The sequence below is a fragment of the Aricia agestis genome, chromosome 3 (assembly GCF_905147365.1).
Source record: "Aricia agestis chromosome 3, ilAriAges1.1, whole genome shotgun sequence".
In the NCBI taxonomy this organism is placed as follows: domain Eukaryota; kingdom Metazoa; phylum Arthropoda; class Insecta; order Lepidoptera; family Lycaenidae; genus Aricia; species Aricia agestis.
In genome coordinates, this window is record NC_056408.1 from 7,490,554 (window position 1) to 7,515,670 (window position 25,117).

At 38.7% G+C, this 25,117-nt stretch overlaps 2 protein-coding genes across 2 annotated transcripts; one reads left to right on the top strand and one right to left on the bottom strand.

The window, feature by feature from the left end:
* Nucleotides 1–17,651: 17,651 nt before the first annotated feature.
* LOC121740419 lies at nucleotides 17,652–18,230 on the bottom strand. The gene has a single exon (XM_042133106.1). It carries the CDS (start codon nucleotides 18,228–18,230, stop codon nucleotides 17,652–17,654), a length of 579 nt encoding a protein of 192 aa, XP_041989040.1.
* A 1,140-nt stretch (nucleotides 18,231–19,370) lies between these two features.
* Nucleotides 19,371–22,279, top strand: LOC121740420. Its single transcript, XM_042133107.1, has 2 exons — nucleotides 19,371–20,534; nucleotides 21,410–22,279. Exons 1-2 carry the CDS (start codon nucleotides 19,371–19,373, stop codon nucleotides 22,277–22,279), a joined length of 2,034 nt encoding a protein of 677 aa, XP_041989041.1.
* The last annotated feature ends 2,838 nt before the right edge of the window (nucleotides 22,280–25,117 follow it).

The window sequence follows — 25,117 nt, forward strand, 5'->3', positions numbered from 1 at the left end:
CCGGAAAAACTACAAAAGTTACAGATAAGAAAAGTACTTTTCGTGCGATGTTGCCTGTGGGAAAAAAGCACTACCGAGTTATATTTTATATATTCGAATGAAGCAACTCATATAATATCGATCGAACTTCACTTCAAGAAGTTCGTTTGATCATCAATAATACTTAGATGATGCTCGCAACTGCGTTGCGCCAAAAGTTTATCGCGCGGGAACAGTACATTTCAGGATAAAAAGTATCCTATGTCCTATTCCGGGACTCAAAGTATCTCCATACCAAATTTTAGCAATAACGATTCAACGGTTTCGGCGTGAAGAGGTAATAGACAAACAGATACACATACATACAGACAGATGAAAAAAAATGAAAATGAAAAATGAACCCGGCAATAGTGTGCAATATACGCATTTTGCGCTGCGCTGAGCCCCAACCCGCCCTGGGACGCCCCGGCAGGGCCCTTCAAAGTGTGCGCGAACCTTAACTAAACACTTTCATTATTTTTACTAGAACGCCCGAATCACTTACTCACAAGCGACTTTTATAATGATTATAATACTATTAAATTTTCTGTGCTATTATAGCAGGAATAAGATTTCGCAACCCTTAAAGTTATCAAAATAATTTAATACGTCCTATTATGTCCTTTATTACTTTTTTTTTGTTTCCTCACGAAAGTTTGTCTGCGGATTTTAAGCATTGAAATCCATACTAATATTATAAATGCGAAAGTGTGTCTGTCTGTCTGTCTGTTACCTCTTCACGCCCAAACCGCTGGACCAATTTTACTGAAATTTGGCATGGAGATTTTGAGTCCCGGGAAAGGACATAGGATACTTTTTATCCCGGAAAAATGTACGGTTCCGCCGCGATAAACGAGTTTTGGCGCAACGGAGTTGCGGGCGTCATCTAGTTATGTATATAAATAATCTGATTAAAAAAGATTGCAGGACCAATAACCTTTTAGACAATATTAGAAGATTTCTCCATGATCCGGATCCTTCGACAGAGCTAAGCTTTGATGGAGTAGATTAATCTCAAGTTGTCTAAATCTATCGAGTGGCTCGGGCGGACCAGCCGCGATATCGAGGTTGTTTTAGTCAGTCCTTATAAATACAACAACCAAAAGGCACTTTGAGTTATAGCTTAAACGGATCAAATATTTTTCATTTATCTGACTTTAAAAAGGGGGATGTTATACGTTGGATATTTGTTTTTTTTTGCATGAATATGAAATGGTAATGTTTTGCGTCCATTTCTTTTCTGCATTTTTGGCTTATCTTAGCATATGCTATCCAAATTTTCGGCATGTTGAATTGTTTTTTCTTAACTATATCGTAATGAAAACTTAAGAACTTAGACACGAATGGGCCGGCTCAGCCGGAGAAATACCACAATCTCACAGAAAACCGGCGTGAAACGTGTTTCGCCGAGTGAGTGAGCTTACCGGAGGCCCAATCCCCTACCCTATTACCCTATTCCCTCTTAAAAGGCTGGCAACGCACCTGCAGCTCTTCTGATGCTGCGAGTGTCCATGGGCGACGGAAGTTGCTTTCCATCAGGTGACCCGTTTGCTCGTTTGCCCCCTTATTTTACTAAAAAAAAAGAAATAGTTAAATTGTAAACTCAGTCTCCCGCATATATTTTTTAAACTCTTATAAGGGCTAAATTCCTAGTATAATGGCCACATTAAAAGAAGATCAGCTATTTTGATAACTTTTCCAATAACCATTTGGTGTTCAAATGGTTAGTCAGCCGTAATAGCTTTTACACATATCACTTTGGAAATTGTCATATTATCCTAATGTTAACATTTATCGCACTAGTACCCACTTACTTCTATTACAAAGTAATGAATTAAATGTGTAATAATATTTTAGTATTATTACAAAAGTGTACTACAAAACAGTACCCTTATTCGACTATTTCAATGCAACATTAAGAGGATTCCACACCGCCGTTTTTCCATACAAACGCTGTCCCCTGTTTCCTCCCTGGATAATGCCGGTAGAGTTATGATTTTTTTCCTGAATATCTATTGCCACTATTAGCATGTCTCTATGTTTTCTTTTTTTTCATAATTTAATTATTAAAAAAGATAAGAACGTCCAAAAACCCAAAAAAATGGCCAGATTTTCCTCTGTGTTCAAACACCCAGAAAACAAAACTGGCTAGAATATACAAAAAAAATAAAACATAGGAACACAGCTCAAGCCTTGCTTTGATTCTTAATGAAAAAATTACTTAAATCGGTTAAGTTTTGGAGAAGGAATCAGCGGACAACGAATCGAAGATTTTCTGTTCTTTTATTAGAACTTTTGTCGTGTTGTCTCTATCGCGCTCTGCGGTGCCAGCGAAATCGCCACTTCGCGATAAAAAGATAGCCCAAAGTAGCCCAATAAAAAAGAAACACGGTAATTAAACGTAATGTCAATAAAACGTATGAATAATATTATATGCTACTGTTCTATTACATTAGAGTTATGTATTTACATGTAATTTTATCAATATTTTAAGGAGACTTGCTTCGTTTAATTCAAGAAGCTTATATAATATAACATAAGATTCTTGGTTTAATTGGATACTTGTAAATTTGCATTAGTGGTAACGAGTTGTTTTTATTTTTTGGGGTTTTTTTCCCAACTATAAAAGTGACATTTAGCAATGAAAATCTATAATTCATAGTATTTATTTTAAAATTATGTATTTACAAATAAAAAATGTTTTATGCATATTAATCGTCATCTGCTGCAAAAAGTTGGATGGTGTCGAGCAAATTACGATCCAACATATCTACTCAGTATATATATGTACTAGCTGTTGCCCGCGACTTCGTCCGCGTGGACTTCAGTTTATAGCGCGCGATGTCAACAAAATTGGTGTCAAAAGCTTTTATAAAAAAAAACCCTGGTACCCCTTACATCAAAACAGCTGTGCAGTGTGCACATAATATTGCATTTTTTTTAATTAAACTTTATAATATATTATGCCAAATTTTAAAGCTTATTTAGCCCTCCAATTACACAACTTTACCCATAAACTATTTATCATTGATAGGTTTAAGGTTACGTCACTGTATATATAATATAATATAAAGTACTGACTTATTAAATAATGTAAAAAAGAAATAACAATCGAAAAAAATCGAAACTCAAATTCACGATGACACCACCTCTTATAGAAAGATGTTGGGCAAGCGTTAGCGCGATGTAAGAGACGTAAGGCGCCATCTAGTATGAATTTTTGGAACTAACTTAATTTGAACAAATTTTCACCTTCTTACAACCCTTTTTTCCAGTAAAAAAGTAGCCTATGTCCTTTCTCAAGCTTTAGACTATCTGTATACAAAATTTCATTACAATCGGTTCGGTAGTTTTGGCGTAAAAGCGAGACAGACAGACAGACAGACAGACAGAGATACTTTCACATTTATAATATTAGTATAGATTATCTATGATATCTACTGCCTCTCTCTCACAGAACACTAACACTCCTACCGGAGCTCTCTCTGCTCCTGAACAGAATGATATTCAACAGCCACCCACGCGGCGAACCACAGATTATGAGTGAAAGTGGCCGCGCATAGACAACGCATCGCTGCGTTCGTTGATATTATGGCCGCGTTCACGAAAATACAATAGTAGGCAGTAGCCCAATAGGCGATAAGTAAAAAACCGTGTCGCCCAACAGGCGATAAGTCGCCATTCCAAATTTTTTGTAGCCGCGGAGGACCGCAAAATAGCCCAATTGGCTACTTGTCGCCCAATCTGGCAACCCTGTGCGGTGGGAGACTTGAGATTGGTGAGACAGCAATACATTTTCAAATACCTATTTTCAATTTCTCTCGTCCCTGGTGTATCCTCTTAAAGCAGCTTTGTAATTTTTAAAAGCTTTTATTTAACTTGCTCTGTATGTATGTAAGTATGTATGTTCGGGTGAAATCTTGCAACTCAATTTTGAAGTAGATATATTTAACCGATTGAGCTGAAACTTTACATACACGTTTAGTTTGGATGACAATGCACGATATGGTCTTCGTCTGCTGCCGCTTCATGTAGCCGGCTTCCAAGTTGTACCTTAATGCATACTGTGATTCGTGCATTATTGTGTCGTGTCTTAGTTTGAATTGACGCATCTAGCTAAATGTAACTGTAAAAATCAAATAAAACTAAGAATTTTGTTACACGAACCTTCTTCAATGTTTAAAACATAAAAATTATGTTCCTTTTAAACAAAACAAAACATAAACCGAGGATTACGAATGTCAAAATTATTTAATGGAGCTTTAAGTTGCTGCAAAGGTGACAAATATAGGTGTGCGTGCCGAACATAATTTCATTAGCCACAGGGGCTAATAATCTTCCGTAAATTGTGACATTTAGCAAGTTTCATTGTAATTTTTAACACGTGCCACCCCGAGGTGAAATTGAAATCGTGTTGATAAGGTGCGTCAAGCGATTGAACATTTATGCAAAGGAGATTAGCTTGTAAAATATTTATGTTTTGTTTGGAAATATACTTTAAACACGAAACACGAGGAGCGGGAAAACTTTGTAATTTTGTTTGTAAGCAAAATGTACAGGGCTTAATATGGAGATTCTTGTTTAAGGCTAGCACGAAAATGGTATACTACGTTAATATTGTGTGCATAATGCATATATACACCACGAAGTCGATTTAATATATATTATACGACGCCTCCATTGTTTTGTGATTTAGAGCGTAGCTCTTGGCGTAGTGGGTTCGGTTCCCGCGTTTGACGAATTTTGTTTCTATGTTTAGAACAGTGTAGGTTGGTCACCTGATTGTCTGGAATGGGAGATGATCTATCATCTGATCTCTCCCCAGTCGTGTTGGTCCTTTGTCATAAGGTTTACGAGACTGAAGAAAGAAAGAGTGCTCTTGTGCACCAATTAAAAAAAATGGTGGACACAACACATATTTTGTGCACCATAAAATCACTTCTGCGTAGCTGGAATCGGCCACTCTTACAAATTGTCCTATAAATAAGTGCAACTAATCTATCTATATAAATAAAAATCTGAAATGTCTAGTCTCACTAAAACACGAGAATAGTCAGCCGTTCATTCATTAGTCAAATCGGTTCAGAAACGAATCGACTAATTCTAGTTTTGAAAATATTCCTGGAAGTTTATATTAAGAGGGAAGTGATACAAAGCTCACCGGGTCATCTAGTTCACAAAAAAATTAAGTGCATTGATTTCTTCGTAACGAATATAGCCAACGTTTTTGGCAACAACAGGCAAAGCGTAAATCAAGTATAAAACAATGCTGTGAAAAAGGTGTGTTTTAGATTTTTTGTAAAGATTTATCGTTGTGAGCTGTAAGTACTTTTATGTTGTGTATTTGTGTCCGTGGAAGCGCTTTGTATCGTTTTGTATTTGTTAGCTTTTGCATCGTTATGTGTTGACTAATACTTTTCGTTTTCAATTTGAATAGTGACGTCCATGGGTTCATTGTTGCAAGGGATAAACTGATCTCAACCCTACTAGACAGCCTAGAACTTAAGAGAATGGGTCGAGGGTGTAAAGAAAGAAAAAAAACAAACACGGAGACTTTGGAACTAAAAGTAATGAAAAAAGATACAATGTTGCTGCAATTAAATAGCAGCAGGAAATTATGATAAAAAACACTACTAGACAAGAAAATGTTTTTTTAGGTATTTAAAGTTTTCGGTTTATAGTCTTGGTATCAAAATCACAATCATATTTAATAATAATAATAATAATAATAATATCTATCGACGCTTCACACCACGTCAGTCTGGCCCCGTGGTAAGTACCTGAAGGACTTGTGTTACAGGTACCAGACAACGGATATTATATTTAATACTTTTTATACTATACATATATTTAAGATTTTTTATTATATGATACACATATTTAATACACATCCATGACCCAGGAACTTTGAAAAACTTTTTGTTCCGTCGGCGGGATTCGAACCCGCGACCCCCGGCTTGAGCTACCGCGCTCATCACTAAGCCACAGAGGTCGTCTTTTTTGGTTTGTTCATAATATATGATCACAATATTAACGATTCACCAATGTGATAATAGTTAGGTAAAACATTACGTTATTTGTTTTTAAACTATTGAATTAAATGTTTAAAATCAATAAATTTAAGACGAGATATTAATTTGCTGATGGCTTATTTGATAAAATGATATTCTTAGAAACGAACAATATCGAAGTTATTCGAAGCGATGCTCGTCTTTGTCGTTGGAATATGAAGCAGTTTCTTGGTAATCTCTAAGTCGCATACATTACAATTGAAAATAATAATTTGCTATTGTAATGTATCACAAAAGTTTTCATACAAACATTAATATATTATTCAAGTTTTTAATATTATGTACGTATCAATATTATGCATTTCGTCGATAAAAAAAGCTTGTAGTTTTTTTTTCACCGTCAATATAATAATCATATCAACCACGTAAAGTAGAAATGCCTGCTCTAAGGCGAAATTTACGAAAACTTACTTTTATTAAATTTACAATAAAGTTATATTATTATGATATTATAACCTTATTTTATTATATTCTTTTTTTTTTTTTTTTATTTATTATGGCAACAAACAGTCATGTTTACATAAAAACTTACATTACGTGTACAATAATTAAGGTTAAAGACCTACAGTGCCCAAGAATTATACAAATACATTAGAGAAGAAGTTATTGGTACTCAAAGAAAACAAAATTACATAATAAGTGAAGTGTGTACAGTGAGATATTATGAGATCAAATAAAGGTGAAGCTAAAGGTAAAAGGCTACTTATACATAGAAATTAGGAAGTTAACATAACTTTAAGCTTATTCTTTAGTGTGTTAAGGGATACATTAAATAAATCTAGATCTAAAAATTCTTTGTTATAAGTGTTGGTGGAACGATAAAAGAATGAATTTCTAGTATAATTTTTATTGCGACGAGGTGGAACAAACAAAGGTATTTTACGTAAGGAGCGCACGCGAATACGAGATGGACAAGAAAATTCTAAACAGCCAAGAAGCGCTGAAGAATCAATAAGGGAATTCATAATTTTAAAGAGATAAGTAATATCAAATGATTTACGCCGGTCGGATAGAGTAAGTAAATTGTATTTACGCAAGGCCTCATTATATGTAGTGGCTACTGCGTTATTCCGGTAACTAAGTGATTTGATAAATTTTTTTTGGATTTTTTCAAGTCTCTTAATATGAATGTCGTAACAAGGATTCCAGACAGTTGTGCAAAAATCAAGGATGGATCGAACGTAAGAAAAATAAAGAGTTTTTAATGTATTAAAATCTTTGAAGGGTTTACTTATTCTAAGTATAAATCCGAGTCTTCGGAAGGCAGAGCTTGTGATATGATCTATGTGGTGATTAAATGAGAGCTGAGAGTCCATCACAACTCCTAAATCTCTTATGTGATTTACTCTTTTGAGAGTTGTGTTGTCTATGTGATAATTAAAGCAGAGAGGATTCTTTTTCCGAGGGTAAGATATAACGTTACATTTGTTAACGTTAAGATAAAGTTGATTTTTTGAGCAGTAATCACGCAACGCATTTAAATCAAGTTGAAGTTTATTAAGATCACCTTGAGATTTCACAATTTTGTAGAATTTTGTGTCATCCGCGTAAACTAGATGATGACTATGTTTGAAGACTTGACCAATATCGTTAATGTAAAATAGAAATAAAAGAGGACCCAAATGTGAGCCCTGTGGAACACCGGACGGCACAGGAAGAAACTGTGAGGAGAATCCTTTTACGCACACAGCTTGACTTCTGTTGAGAATGTAGGACTGAATCCATCTTAGTAGGCTGCCGTGTACACCGGCTGCAGAAAGTTTATCCATGAGTATGCTATGGTTGATTTTATCGAATGCTTTGGAAAAGTCGGTGTACACGACATCAACCTGAGCATTTTTTCCATTGCTTCTGCTAGAAACTCGGTAAAGGTAATCAAGTTACTTTCAACACTTCTATGTTTGTAGAATCCATGTTGGTTGGGGGAAATAAAACTACCAGCCGCCTGTGCAATGTCAGATGTAACAATTTTTTCGAGAATTTTACCTAGTACACATAATTTTGAAATGGGTCGATATTCGGTGATAAGATGCTTTAGGTTATTTTTTGGGATCGGGGTAACCAAGGCTGCCTTCCAAACTGCAGGGAATACTCCGGTTTCTAAGGATTTTTGGTAAATTATCGTTATAGGTTTCGCTAGTTCTTCCGCGCAATTACGTATGAGAATAGGATGAATGTTGTCTGTACCTGCACCTTTGTAGATATTCACTTTTTTAAGTTCATTTAGAACCCGAGATGGAGTTATAAAGATGTTGCCGATATCCAGTGTTGAATGGGAGACTGTATTAGGTGACTGTTGAGAATCGATATCATTTGAAACAAATACGGAATGGAAATAGTCATTAAAAGCATCACAGATCTCAGGGCCTGTTGACAAAGTTTTATTTTTATACATCATTTTAGCTGGAAAATCGCTTGTCGCGTTCTTTGATTTAACAAATGACCAAAATAGTTTTGGATTCATTTTTATGTTGTCCTGGGTGAGCGTCTTAACATGGAGAACGTTTGATAATCTCCGTGGCTACCGTATTGTTTCCATTTTTTGTGAAATTTCTCTTTTTCCTTATATAGTTTTATGAGAGGTACAGTATACCAAGGCGGAAATTTTTGTTTGAAGTTGACGTTACATTTGGGTACATGTTTGTTTATGATTTCATTTAAGAATTTGTAAAAAAAGCTCACCATACTCTCGACGTCAGTGAGGCTAGAAAGCTTGTCTTCCCAATCAACAGAAAATGGCTGTCCTTATAGAATCAAAATCAGCCTTGTGAAACTGATACTTAATGCTTTTAGATGATTTTAGTGATGTTGGAACATTTACTTCGGTGGTTACTATTAATGATTTATGGTGTGGGTCTTCTTCTACCAGTGGGTGTTCGCAGGGAGAGACTATGCAATGTTTGTTGCTGAAGATTAAATCCAGCAATCTCATATTCTGATTAAATTCAGTATTATATTGTGACATCGAAGACAATCGATTCTATTTTATAATATTCTATTCCTTATAATATTACAACAAAGTTACATTATTATTATATTATTACCTAGTTTCAAAGCACAAATACGAAGGAATCCCATGTATCCAAATAACACGAAACTTAAATATCTGATAAATAAAATTCATATTATTCATATGGATAAATATACGAATATTCAATCCTTTCAACTGGAGTTACAGTAAAGCCGGCGGGCACAGACCGGAGTTATAATTGGACTAGTTTGGGCAGTGCTGCTAATTGAATTGGAGCCTTGAAAATAGGTCAATAAGTATCAATTTTGTGTGAACCGTCCTCAGGGTTGTGCAAAACGATATTTCAACTGCGCTCCGTACTGCGTTACGTATACGTTCAAGATGAGAGCTTCATTAAGATTTATAGTATTTTTATAACCCTTTAAATTTTTTAAAATTAGTAGAAAGTTATTACTATCTATTTAATATATTTTGTAAGTAAAATAGACGGGCTGGTTGATAAACAAAACGAATTCATTGGATATTATAATAAATAAATTATTATCAGGCAAATTAAAAACATTTATAATAGAATTGTAAAAAGTAAAAAAAAGTAAGTTCAATGAATAAATTTACTTACATAATCACTTAAAATATTATATTAATATATTATGTAAATATTATTTAGTTGAACATCCGTTCATCCTATGTGTAATAATATCACGTATATATAAAAATTATAATATAAGTGTGGATTAAGTAGACTTGATTGTCATAACTTAATAAAAATTTTAATATTTTCAAATACGATTAGTATGGAATATACAGTGTGTTAGTGTAAACACCATTATCCTTGAAATCATCGAATGAGCCCGTCAAAATGAACAACTTTTTCTATGAGAAAAATGCTGGGAACTCAAAAAAAAAGCCATCTTCATACCCATACGGATGCCCGGATCGGCAATTGGTATGGGTATGAAGACGGATTTTTTTAAATCCCAGCATTGTTCTCATAGAAAAAGTAGTACATTTTGACGTGCTCATTTGATGGTTTCAAGGATAACGGTGTTTACACTTTACACTAACATCTTGCGCTTAATATGGAAAGTAATGGAATAAGCCATTTCCGTGATTTAACTTTTTATGATGTAATCATGTACTTTTACAAGCTCCGCAGTGTGCCAAAACCACATCGCAATGCATTTCAAATAAAAAATCCGCTAAAAACTGCGGTGCTGTAGCGCGGGGCATGCTACGAAGTGCTACGGGCTACGGCAATACGATTAGATTGCTACGATAGCGTAGCACCACTACGGCGTAGCAATATCGCTACGCCGTAGTTACAGCTCTACGCCGTAGTAGTGCTACGCCGTTGATTGCAGAGTGTTACTGCACAGTTACATCTTCATACTTTTACGGAACGAAAAAGTGAAAAGAAATATACATGTATATTTCTTTTCACTTTTTCGTTATTTATTATTGACGAATTTAATCAAAAAGATCACAAGGGAATAAATGTTCTAAAAATACTTATTCAAAGCCACGTTTTTAGTATCGTAATATTAATAATTTTCCAGCTACTGGAATTACAAGTGGTAAGTTAAAATCAATAACATATTCACTCAATTATTACGACCCGTAACCTATTAATTTACCCTTAAATTCCTCTATTTAATTACAACTGAGAACTAAAATAGTGTAACATTTAATTGGAAGATAATATTTTAATTTCAAACAAAAGATAGTTTTACTATTCTAAATTATTAATTGAGTTATTTATTAATATGAAATTGGACGTTTCTGTCTGTTTGACTAGTTATAAACTATTTAACGTATTTTGATGAAATCACAAACATCGAGTAACGGGTTACGGGTTTCCGAGAGGTACGGTAATTTATCATCAGATACCGTCAGCGGGACCATCATCATATGTTTATCATCATCATTATAACCATCACCATTCTCTTTGTCATAATCATCATCATCACTTATTTCATTTAGTTTATATAAGTGTAAGGGCAACAAATAGATTCTGAGCACGTTCATAGCCTGTTTGACTGAAAGTGGATGAGTTTACTTATGCTCGAGCGCTCGACCCTTCGGGGTCTTTACTGAAATCTTATACATGTTACATGTTAAAGAAACTAAAGGTACAGCACTATTTCCTATAATGGATGTGCTCAGTTTCCCCTATAAAGGTTTCGTAGCGTCAGTAGAAATGGCAAAATATAGATGAGATCTGTTACAAAATATGCTGTATGTATGTAATTTATACAATATTTTAATAGAATCAAAACGATGATTCTGCTTCTGCTTATTACTTGTGTGACGAGTGAAAGCCTTATGTAAAGCAAGTTCTTCTAGCGAGGTGATATTTTTATGTTTAGTCAGGTCGAAGCCTGCTATATTATTATTGCAGCTGTTGTATATATACATACAGCCGCATTTAGAAAACATCGATATTGCGATGTAGAATTGTGCTATTTGGTCCACCAAAATGTTAATAAATAAATTATATTTAACATTTCGTGAAATCTAAAATTCTATGAATATTAAAGTATTCTTGAAATCCTGGTACTGAAATGATAACGCTTATATTCAAAATAGTTTCAATTTAGCGCGAATACGCTTATCGCATCTGCTAAGTACGCGAAATTAGGTTGGTATGGTCTGCAAAACAACTTCTAACTGAATTAACTTACGTTGCGCTGACATAAATTGCATCGCTGGGCTTTTATCGTCAACATTTAACTTTGTGGAGGCTTTATTTTGTAGGGTCAGGTGAGCTGATAGCGCTTTAATTCCATTTAAGGATACTCGAAGTTAAGAAAGAATTTGGATGTTTGTATGTTTCCTACGCGGCGATTGACTGCGTGCAGGTTGAATACTCGTGAGAGCAGTTTATTAATATTTCTTTGAAGATAAGTCCATTGAATAATTGACGTCTAAGATGTCCATTAGAACCATTAACGTCCATCCATCCTTGACGACCTCTGTGGCTCAGTTGGTCGGCTGTTGGTAGCTCAAGCCGGGGGTCGCGGGTTCGAATCCTGCTGACGGAACAAAAAGTTTTCCAAGTCCAAAGACCCAGTCTTGGATGTGTATTAAATATGTGTATCATATAATAAAAATCTAATAAAAAACTAATAATATATGTATAGTATAAAAGTATTAAATATATTTCCGTTGTCTGGTACCCGTAACACAAGTCTTTCAGGTACTTACCACGGGGCCAGACTGACGACGTGGTGTGAAGCGTCCATAGATATATATATATATATATATATACATGCATTTTTAACATCAAACTGTCGTCGTTTTTTGTGCTGAAATTATATATTTATTATGGTTCATTAATAATACAAAATGCTAGTCACAGTCAGGGTGCATATCTTATATCTTTCTTGTATATATGTATATATTATATAATTGGAATCTCGGAATCGGCTCCAACGATTTTCATGAAATTTAGTATATAGGGGGTTTCGGGGGCGATAAATCGATCTATCTAGGAATCATTTTTAGAAAATGTCATTTTATTCGTGTTTTATCGAATACCGAGCAAAGCTCGGTCAAATAGCTAGTAATATATTATGATAACTATAATATGATCAAAATCATCTTATGAATCAATAAAACGTAGATTATAGTAGGTAATAGTGGAACTACTTTTTGTTGGAATCATAATTATTGTAATAAATATGTTTTGGAACTTTGCTAAAGTGCTCAAAGAGAAATTTCATAAATACATTTTTACAGTATAATAATATTCAGATAACTTAATGTTTCATAATATATGTACCTACACAATATTGCACTTAATGGTGCTAGTCTAATGCTTTTCATAAATGGTTCAAAGATTGCTAAGTGACTTTTTGAGATCCATCTCATCCATTTTGTGAGATATGAGCTCTGGGTGATTAATAATGTGTCACACCCATTTCCAACTTACCAGCCGTATCATTAAAATCCTGAAAAATTAAGCTTCGAATTACTTTTCGAGGTTAGTATTAGGTTTATTTTAATAAGGTTAATGAAACTTTAAGCTTTAATCGCCTGATTAATAATTATATTTAACGATTACGCTGTTCTAAGTTGTTGTCTGCTGTTGGTTGGAAAAATCGGACAGCAACTTGGGTAAGTATAATTTTCGACAAGAACATTTTGTGATAAAGGAGGCCTTAGATACATTTACAATTAGTAGACTTCTATAATATAATATGTTTGTTCTAATTTATCAATTTAATAGTATGACGACATTCTGATTGAACCACAATAATATTAAAGTTATTCATCCCAAGCGGCCCCGGGCTGTCGCATAACTATTGAAAATCTATTATGTCTGCGATTCCCACGATCGAGGTATTAAAGTTATTTACCTAATCTTTTTTCTGTGACAAATATCCTAATACTTGTATTCAGTGCTCTTCAGGTTATTTCATATCATCTTTACTTCTTGACGTACTTAATCCCGATCAAGAGATTTACTAGTTATTTTATTTGTTTAGGATAATAATAAGTACGTTACCCTCTCTTTTGACTCTATCACATTTGCCGCCATATTTAAATGAATGTAAGTATATGCATTGCAATTTTACACACTCAGCACTTGTGAAATTGCTTTTTCTCGCGATGCGATAAATGAAATATTCTTATTGCGAGGTAATTTTATTTAACATGGAACGTATGCATCACTCAATATTGTATTCGAAAACGTATCTACCAATAACGTACAGTTTGTTGTAGTTGTAATGCCTATTTAATTAGCAGAGATTCGGGCCAATAAGCTTAAATTAAATTAATAATGTTAACAAAATGTTCAACCATGATTAATATATCATTTCTTACCGTTGCGATATATTCATTACTAAATCTAAGATTTATTTACTAAATATCTGCTTGTCCCATTTTTTTAAAATAATTTTTCCCTACTGGATTTTGCCATAAATATTCCTGCATTATTCCCACCATTACATAAAATAAAGACGCTCAACATTTGTGTAGAAAGGGTTATTATAAAATAAGTGATTCCATTGAACATCACCTTGGGAGTAACGTGTTCGCTTGAGGGCCGTTTGATATTACATTTTTATAATGTAACTTTGAGTAAAACGTATTTAAAAATATTATATAGTCGGCAAACGTTGTTTTACCATATAAAGTATTTCGCTCATATTATTTTATTGAAGTGACTAAATAAATATGGTTACCATGGCAACGTCCATCGCTATCCCGTCGCAAAAACATTTGTCGAAGCCATTTTTTTTTCAACAAAAATTTATTCAACAAATGCACTTATAAATATAAAAAGTAGCCAGCAGCCGATTCTCAGACCTACTGAATATGCATATTATCATATAAAATTTGCAAAAAATCAGTAAATCCGTTTCGGAGGAGTACGGTAACTAACACTGTGACACGAGAATTTTATATAAAAGATACCATGTATTTTCTTTGGTTGTCAAAGTACAATGTGCAACTAGTCCGAGCTCCCTTATTTGACATGACTAACGGCCATTCCCAATATTTGATCTATCTCTGGTTTTGCCCTACTAGAGATAAGAATAGCTCACAATTGACATAAAATATATGTCTCTAATGTCTAATGTGAGCTATTCCTATCTCTAGTAGGGCAAAACCAGAGATAGATCAATTATTGGGAACGGCCGTAAGAGATCAACATGTTGCATAATAATATTATGCCATCATCCGATGTACGGATCCATCATTCGACAAAAAATATCTTTGTCTTTAGTCAGATACTTTGTCTTCATAATAATTATTATAATTAAGTAAATCTTGCTTTATTTCTAGTATAATATTAGGTTTATCTTCTTCCTCGGGCAGGTGTTGAGTAAATATGCTGAGAATCCTTTGTTGTTGAATATGATTAAAGTGAACAACTAAGCGACTAGCCGCAAAACATATAAACTGGTTCTGAGAAATATTTAACTTGGCCGTTGTTGAAACATCTTTAAGGTGTATTCTATGTTTGAGTTATAATTCGAATCCCGCGTTGGAAACATGTTATTTCCAAGTTTGGTTAGAACAATGCAGGCTGATCACCTGATTGTCTGACAAGTAAGATGATCCATGCGTCGAATGGGCATGTAAAAAGTCGGTCCTGCGCCTGATCTCTCGCCAGTCGTGTCGGTCTTCTGTCCCACTGGGTTATGAGAGTAAAGGAATAGAGTGTGCTCTTGTGTACACACTTGGGCACTATAAAATTACTCCTGCGTACCTGGCCTGGTTTCAATGAAACCGGCCACCGTCACCGAAACCGGTGTGGGGAGTATTATTTTATTACTATTATATTATTATGCCATACATTTGAAGCGTCATCAAAAAGGTTAATGCCTTAATTTATAATGGCAAAGTTTAATAGCTTACATTTGCCTTTATAAAGTTTACCGCAATGCAGTCGTATGTTTGCCTTTAACGAATCCGGCTAGGCAGTCAATCCGATTATCCCATAACCTCGCATCAATAATTACTATGGTGACGTAAATGTCTAATTTAAGCACTTCCAATTCGGTCTTCACTGTTCCATTGATTCGATATTTGAATAGCATTTGAATGTAAATTTAATAGCATTCGGATGACGGTTTGCGAATAGTTAAAAGAGGCAATATATTATTATTTATTAGTATTGAGTGGATTCGAGATTTTTGATGATATTGTGGTGCCAAAATAGCTTAAATATTTGTATTAAATTGAGAAATCAACAGGTAATAATTAAAATGCTACAAGTTACCTGTACAAAAAATGAAATAGGTAGGCGTAGCACAGATAGTAAACTGATGGCGGACCTGCGTTATTTAGTCAACGTTAGCCTTGATCGCTGGTTGGGCTTGATATTACCCGACCAATTAACAACTCCATCGTGGGTATCGCAGACACAATATATTTTCGATTGTTATGCGGCAGCCGGCTGCTGCTTGCGGATTGATGGTTAAAGAATTAACGGTAGGCATAATGTACTGTACTACTATGACTGACATGTACTAAATGTGATTCTGTTGCTGAATAAATAAATAAATTTTGTATGCTTCAATATTTCCTTTATAAATTCAAGCGCTAATCTAAAAATAATTAATAATATAGATATTTGCGTTCCAACGTCTGATGATGATGTATAAAAATCTCACATAAACAACAACAAAGTCGGCTGTCACGTGCCACAATTGGACGTTTCCTGTGACAAATTTACATACAGCTACGAAGTGGGAAGACGCAGGTGGCCCGCGGTCCGGACACACGTGAAATATAGACGGCTCAGCACGCCTCATGATATATTACAAAACTAACCGATCCAGACGTGTACAACTTACGTTTGTCAAACTTGAGTCGATAAGATAATCGTAGGCGTGGCTTGGTATCAAAAGGGGCCTCGAGTTCTGTAGGAGTGGAAAATGCTTCACTTAGGCTGAGGCTTCACAATAATTTTGAAATAGGCTGTGTGAGCCTGTCGGCATCACAACTAATTGATCCGGACGTGTACAACTTAAAATACGTTTGTTTTTTTTTTTTTTTGGGTTTTTGGACGTTCTTATCTTTTTAAATAATAAAATTATGAAAAAAAAGAAAACATAGGGACATGCTAATAGTGGCCATAGATATTCAGGAAAAAATCATAACTCTACCGGCATTATCCAGGGAGGAAACAGGGGACAACGTTTGTATGGAAAAACGGCGGTGTGGACTCCTCTTAAGGCTTGCGACGCTGCTGGATTGAAATGTTTTGAACGTCAGGAATCAAAATTTTGAGTTATTGGTATTTATTTCTATGTTTATAATTTACAGACCGAAGGACTGGGCAATTAGGATATTAATGTTGTAATAATGTATAAAATAGTTGTAATAAATGAAAAAAATACGGTATTTTTTGCAATCTTTGAAGAAGAATAAAGAAATTAAAAGTATCAAATATTAATTTGATACTTTTAATTTGTTTGGGACTACATTATTAAATGTAGTTCCAAATTTGCAAATTTTTCGCATGACAAGATAAGAATGCAATCATATTTTCTACTGCTTTGATTATATTTTCTTCAAATACATTCTTTTATTGTACTTTATGAAGTAAATGATAAAGGAAATATTCGATCAATTTACTTTTTCACATCGTCGACTACAGCGATACGTTGTTTTATTAACTCTCGCAACTCGGGGGGAATAATTATCAATTATTCGAAAGGTTTGAACATCAAAGTATACTTTAACTTGTAAATAAAAATATTGTTAGGGCGAAGTGTTGAAAATTAAAAGTTATTAAAAGTCTGCTCGGTTCTTAATAGGGCGAAACTTTTTTCTACCGGTAATGGAGTACAAAATGATTTTAGAATGAATATTCAGAATGAAGTACATCTAAATTAGCCTATGTGTCGAGTTTTCTGAAACACCTATTAATAAGTTAGAATATAGAAATAGAAATATTTTATTAAATCAAGTTACATAGGCTCATTTGTTAGTAAAGGCTTATAAATTATGTTAGTAAAATTATTTTTTTAAGTTTTAATAAATAATAATACCTATTTTGACTACATTGTGCATCACCTCTGCTCCATACCGTTAGATATGGCACAGCAGTGACGCACATATGGGCAATCGAGTCAACTGGCTATCATAGCAAGAATGCTGTTGGTACTCCCCCTCACTCGCACTAAAGACGCGCATCGTTTGCGCATAGTGGCGTAGAAACAATCCACGCGTGCCTCAGCAAACATCCTCGAAGCGCTGCAGTAGCGGGGAAGCCCCAACAGCATTCTGAATGCGTTGTTAAACTGGACACGAAGAGCGTTGTAGGCCCTAAGCGTGTATGTGTTCCACAGGCTGCACGTGTAAAAGGTCGTGCAAAATGCTCTGAAAAGAGTAATCTTGACCGACCTCGTACAGCGCGCAAACCTGTGGACCAACATATTAGCACGAACCGACAACGCCCTTCGTTCTCTTTCTATGTCGTCATCGTCCTTGAGGTCGGAAGTCAGCATATGTCCTAGATATTTAAACTTGTGTACCCTCTGTAACACGCAGTTATTAATAGATACAGAGGGCACATTCGACCAGCGTCTACTTCCGTCCTCAAAGACCATGACCACACTTTTTTTGACATTGTAGACTAGTCCATGCGAAGCGGCACACACGGCTACCAATCTCCTCAGCCCACACACGGATGCACTCAGCAGCACCATGTCATCCGCGTAACTAATATTATTAATACCTACTCCATCTATATAGCAGCCGACTCTGGTGCTGCTGAGCTCACCAATAAGGCCATCTATATAAATATTAAACAGGGTTGGCGAGCTTAACCTCCCCTGTCTCATTCCACACTCCAACACATATGCGCAGACAGCGCACCATCCCATCTAACGCAATTGACTTGGTTCCCATACCAGTACTTGAAGACTTTTATTAGATCTTGTGGTAAATTCCGATGTTCCAGCTTCTTCCATAGTATGTCGTAGGAAACCAAGTCAAATGCCCTAGACAGGTCGAGGAAGCAAGCAAAAACTGGTGTTTTACGTTTATTGTAGTATCTGACAGCATGCTTAAGACACAGTATTGCACTCTCTGTGGACAATTTAGGTCTAAAACCAAACTGATTGTCATGTAACTGAACATGCTTATTTAACTGTGTATTAAGCAAGCTGTCAAATACTTTTGACAAGATGGTAGCCAGTGATATAGGCCTATAATTACTAATGTCAGCTAGGTCACCCGTTTTATTTTTTTACAATAGGTACTACCACTGTGGGGGTGTGCCGGTTCCTCCCCGTTTGGTGCCCCTGGTAACACTCGCTTGCACCACCGTGGCCGCTCCAGGGTGACGCAAGCGGGTGGCCGAACGCCGGTTCTTTCGTTCTTTTCAGTTAATAACTTCCTTACTTTTTTATTACTCTTCTTTTGGTTTTGTTTTGTTTGGTTAGTCTATCTTTCATCACTCTTTGTTTTTATCTTCCGCTATCTTTAATTTTTGGTTAACTCTTCGTTTTTGTGAGTTTGTTTTGTGTAAATCAGTGTGTGTATGTGTGATGTATGGACCTGTGGGTCCCCAACCCTAAGTTAGTAACGTCCGGCGATGGGGTGCGTTGCGAGAGGGTGTCTACGCAATTAGGACGTGGGTCAGGATTCAGCCCTTAAATGATCAACTATGGACAGCAGCAATAAGGATAATATTCCCCGGGTGGGTCCTCTTAGGAGAGAATCCCACACTCTCGCTTCGGCGGGGGGTCGCCCCACGTATACGGGGGGGGGCACCTATTGCTCAGGAGAAGATTGAGGAAGTTTTGAGGGAGGAAGTTTTAATAGGTGGTGATGGACGAGACGATATGGATATGATGACTGTGACTGAAGACGAGGAGAAGGGATCGCGGGCGTCAACACCCGCGTCCAACAGGTCAAGTCGGTTCTTCTATAATGAACCGGGCAGAGGAGAATCACCTCAAAGAGAAGAGGACGGAAATAGCACGACCGAAGTAACTCCGATGCCAAAGACTCAAAGAAGGAAGTTTCTGCGTAAAAGGCCAGGAACACTATCGGATGAGGACTCCGTTAACGAAAGCGGCCTAACCACCTCGAAACGCGGCAGAGGTAGACCGCCAAATACTGGAGCATCCGCTGGCCAGTATAAGGCTAAGAAGGTCGGGTTGGCTGATGAGCGAGAGCTCCAGGCACCAACCGCGACCAAGAGCGGGAACCTGGACTCGACAGGGAAGTTTCTGATCCCGTGTAACTTGCGGCTATCAGAATACTCCACAACCTCGGACTGGAATCTGAACGACAAAGATGACAATATGACCATGAGCGCACTAGATGCAACTATAACATCCAATTTAGACGCCATTGTTGAAGTGGCTAAAAAGTCCAAAAGTGCCTCAATTGTGACTATCTTAAAGGAGTCCACGACTGCTATACAGCAGGCATGTGCGGTTCTGCTGAATCGCTCTAAGACGGATGAGATAAGGGCTCTAGAGGCGGATAACGCACGCTTGTCCAAGGAAATCTCAGAGCTGAGAAATGACCTCATGGCAATAAAACGCGAACTCTCATATGCGCGATTGCAAACAGCTCAGCCGCATACAACTATTGCAACTTCGGAGTTGAATGTGGTAGATTTTATGCAGCAAGCCGTGCAAGAGGCAGTTAAATTATCAAGTGCCAGATTAGACGCGAGGCTAGAGGGTCTCGAGGCCCGGCTTTTGCCAGCGCCTAGTATACGTCCGCCCCTCGCGGCAGATAAAAAGAAAGATCGCACTGCTCCTGCCACAATACCCGCAGAGCCTTCACAGAGCAGGAATAAAAGAGGACCTGAGCTGGAAACCCGGTGCCCGGTGGTCACCACTTTAATGCCGCCGACCAACCCGGGTCTAACACAAAATAAAAGACGGAAGAAGACGCGCCAGTCGGCTGCTGCTGCGGAAGCGGCAAACACAAGGCGTAGTGTAGCTGAAGTAACGACGGCACCAAGGCAGTCTACGGAAGAGTGGTCTAGAGTAGTTAAGAGGAAAAAAAATCGGCCAAGTGCGAGTCGGACTCGCGCACCGAGGGTTCCGTACAAACCTGCAAGGTTTACAAAGTTCGTTCATTACGACAATCGAGTCATAACTATGGTAATTTGATATGAATTTCAACTTGATAGCTCTACGCGTTCATGAGGAAAAAAGTAATAAGTTTATATTTATTAAAAAATATATATTTTGTAATGTAACTAAAAATTTAAGGTTTTCGGAATTTTTCCTTTATGTGTGCTATAAAACGTTGCTTCATGCCAAATTTCAAGATTCTAGGTCGACTGGAAGTACCCTTTAGGTTTTGATTCCCTTGCGAGTACTTGCGAGTTTCAAAATATGCAGCTTAAATTGCTGTTTCTTTTGATTGCGTTGACATAGAAGTTTGATTTTGTTACAGCTTAAAGGTATTATAGACCTGAGTATTTGGTATGAATTTCAATTTAATACCTCTACGCGTTTATGAGGAAATGGGTAGTAAGTTTAAAATTATTAAAAAAATATATATTATGTGATGTAACTAAAAATTTATGGTTTTCGTAATTTTTCCTTTATCTATGCTATAAGACGTTGCTTCGTACCAAATTTCAAGATTCTGAGTTCACGGGAAGCACCCTGTAGGTTTTGATTCCCTTGCAAGTGTCGAAAATTTGCGGCATAAACGGCTGTATCTTTTGATTGCGTTGGCTTAGAAGTTTGATTTTTTCACAGCTTCAAGGGACAGTAGACCTGAGTAATTGATATAAATTTCAGCTTCATACCTCCACGCGTTCCTGAGAAAAAGGGTCTTGACAGACGGACGGACGGACAGACGGTTCCGTTTTTTCCTTTTGAGGTACGGAACCCTAAAAAAGATGCAGAGTAAGGAAGAGGCAAGGAAAGTCAAGGCGCCAAAGAAAAGAAAGAAGAGAAAGCTTCGCTCTCCCAAGACTTCGGCTGTAGTCCTCACTCTACAACCGGAGGCGGAGAAGCGAGGCATCACATACCTAAGTGTGTTAGAGGAGGCTAAGAAGCGTGTCGACCTGGTCGCTTTGGATATTCCAGGAGTACGATATAGGGAGGCAGTCACCGGGGCCCGTATCTATGAGGTTTCCGGGAATGCCAACAAAGACAAAGCTGATGCCCTAGCTGGCAAGTTACGAGAAGTCCTTGGTGAGGAGAATGTGCGCATCTCTCGCCCTCAAAAGTGCGTCGAGCTGCGTATAACCGGTCTGGACGACTCCGCAACTCCAACTGAAATCGCAGAGGCTGTCGCCAGATCAGGCGCATGCTTGGTCAGCAATATAAAAATAGGGAAGATTCGCCGCGATCGGAACGGCCGTGGCTCCGTCTGGTTGAAGTGTCCGGTGGATGCAGCCAAGAAGATCACGGCTCCGAACACTAGAGTGTGCGTTGGCTGGACTGTGGTGCGCGTAACCTTACTTTCCGCGCGCCCTATGCGGTGTTACCGCTGCCAAGAGACCGGCCACGCACGTTCGAGATGCGGCTGCGAGGTTGATCGTACTGGATTGTGCTACCGTTGTGCGCAGCCAGGCCACGTCTCCGCGTCTTGTCAAAATGCATTGCACTGTGCACTGTGCGAGTCGAAAGGCAAGCCAGCAGATCATCGAGTTGGCAGTTCTATCTGTGGTAAGGGTGCGCCAAAAAAGAAAGATAGTACAAAGAGGAAACCCGCAGAAACAGCAGCGGTATCATCTGTAGCAGAGAAGGAAGCTGAAATGGAAACATAATAATGGCCTATAATCGTTTCCTCCAGACCAATTTAAACCACTGCGCTAGAGCACAGGATCTTCTGGTCCATTCTATGGCGCAGTGGTCTATTGATGTGGCCGTAGTAGCTGAGCCATATCGCATACCATCCAGGAGTGATTGGTTTGGCGATGCTGATTCACTGGTGGCCGTTGTTATTGGCCCAAATGTCGTAGTCTCGCCCCGTGGTAGTACAGTCAGGGGTCGGGGATTTGTTGCAGTTAGCCTCGAAAATTTCACTGTGGTTGGCATTTATTTTTCACCAAATAGGCCGTTGTCTGATTTCGAGCAGTTTCTTTCACGTCTTACTACTCTCATAAGTGGAATTTCCCATCCGGTGGTTGTCGCTGGGGATTTTAATGCAAAATCTACGCTTTGGAGTTCTCGGCGGACTGACGCCAGGGGCCGAGTAATGGTGAACTGGTTGACGACTCTGGGTCTTGTCGTTCTGAATAGGGGCGGCGTTTCGACATGTGTTCGTCAGAGGGGAGAGTCCATAGTCGATATTACGCTAGCCAGCGCGACTATCGCGCATGAAATCAATGGCTGGCGTGTACTGGACCAGGTAGAAACACTATCCGACCACCGATATATCCGTTATGATGTCTCAGCACGTGTCCTTGACAGTCGTAGTCGAGTATCCACAAACGCATTGCCTAGATGGTCATTAAGAGGTTTGAACAAAGAGATCCTGAAGGAGGCTGCGATTGTAGCATCCTGGGCACCACTCCCTGCGGGCGGAGGGGCCGAAGAGGGCGCAGTGTGGTTAAACAATGTCATGCAGGAAATTTGCGATGCGTGTATGCCAAGGGTGCGGCCGCTTGGACCTCGGCGTGGAGCGCATTGGTGGCGTCCAGAGATAAAGCAGTTGCGAATTGAGTGCATAGCTGCTCGGCGCCGATATGTCAGGTATAGACGGAGGCGCAATCGAAGCCAAGACGAGGAAGACAGTCTGTACGATAGATACCGTGCGGCACGTCATGCTTTGAAGGACAGCATCCGAGATGCTAAGATTGAAGCGTGGGAGGAGTGGCTTGCGACTCTGGAGCGGGATCCTTGGGGTAGGCCCTATAAATGGGTAAGGCATAAGCTTCGCCCTGCCGCCCCACCTCTTACCCAGAGTCTCGATCCAGAGCTGCGCGAAAATGTCATGTCTGCACTTTTTCCGCCGAGAGCTGACTGGTCACCACCGATAATGGCCCCACCATCGGATGACTCGGATGATGAGGAGGTTCCACCTGTAACGTCCGCAGAGCTAGCAGCAGCCGTGCTTAAAATGGGAGAGAAAAACACAGCACCTGGCCTTGATGGTGTGCCAGGGCGCGTGTGGGTCTTGGCAATGAAGGAGCTTGAGCCGCAGGTGCTTGATGTTCTTACTAGATGCCTGGTCGAGGGTCAAGTTCCCTCCCGCTGGAAAACGGGCAAACTGGTACTCCTCCGAAAGAATGGTAAACCGGCAGACCAGCCGTCGGCATACAGACCCATCGTTCTTCTAGATGAGGTTTGCAAGATCCTGGAAAGAGTCATCGTTGCTCGTATTAGCCAGCATTTGGACAGAGTCGGGCCAAATCTTAGTCCTAACCAGTTTGGCTTCAGAAGAGGTCGTTCAACAATCGGCGCAGTGACGCAGTTGCGCAATATTATAAAAGAAGCCGTACCCCGGGGTGGGGTAGTTTTGGCGGTGTCTCTAGACATAGCGAACGCCTTTAACTCCCTGCCTTGGGCCACAATTAAAGAGGGGCTAAGGTATCACAAAATTCCTAAATATCTGCGCAATACCATCGGCAGTTACCTTTGTGGTCGCTCGGTGCAGTACCCGACGCGGGTGGGCTGGGAGACGAAGGAAGTCGTGTGCGGTGTCCCACAGGGGTCGGCTCTCGGGCCCGAGCTGTGGGACATCGGTTACGATTGGGTCAGTACCCAATCGTAACCGATGTCTACCCACCCGACGTAGATTTAGAATGCTACGCCGATGACACTCTAGTCGTCGCGCGTGGAAAAACGTACAGAGATGCGGTGATTCTCGCAACGGCGGCAGTTGCACAAGCTGTGCACCGTATCCGCGCGCTGGGTCTCGACGTAGCCCTCGAAAAATCGGAGGCAATATTTTTCCATGGACCGAGGAAAACGCCGCCCACAGATCTGGGCATAACAGTTGGCGGAACCAGAATTGTCGTCAAGTCAACCATGACGTACCTCGGCCTGGTTCTTGACAGTCGCTTGACCTTTAAGGACCATTTCAAGCAGCTGTCTGAAAAGGTCAAAAAGACTGCTGGAGCATTGGCATGGCTCCTCCCGAACCTCGGGGGTCCGAGCCTTAGCTGTCGCCGTCTTTACCTTGGCGTCATTAAGTCGATGGTAATGTACGGTGCGCCCATATGGACAGATAACCTGCGCCCCGAAAATCGTTTGGTTCTCGGGAAGCTGCAGAGGACAATGGCGATACGAGTGGTAAGGGGTTATCGTACCGTCTCGAAAGACGCCGCATGCGCATTAGCAGGAAGTGTGCCTTGGGACTTAGAAGCCTTAGCCTTGGCTGAAGTCTACTGGCGCTGCCAATCTATACGGGATGAGGGGAATATCCCACCGTTTGATCTCATACAGCGGTGGCGAAACTCGGCAAATGATAAAGCAGTCGATCTGTGGTCGGAGCGGCTCGAACAACCGCGAGTCAGCATTGATATACTATCAGCTCTACGTCCTGTTCTAAAAGAATGGGTGCGTAGGAAGTTTGGTGCTTTGACGTTCCGCCTCACACAGGTATTGACTGGACATGGTTGTTTCGGTCGGTACCTGTGTGAGATAGTTAAACGGGAAGA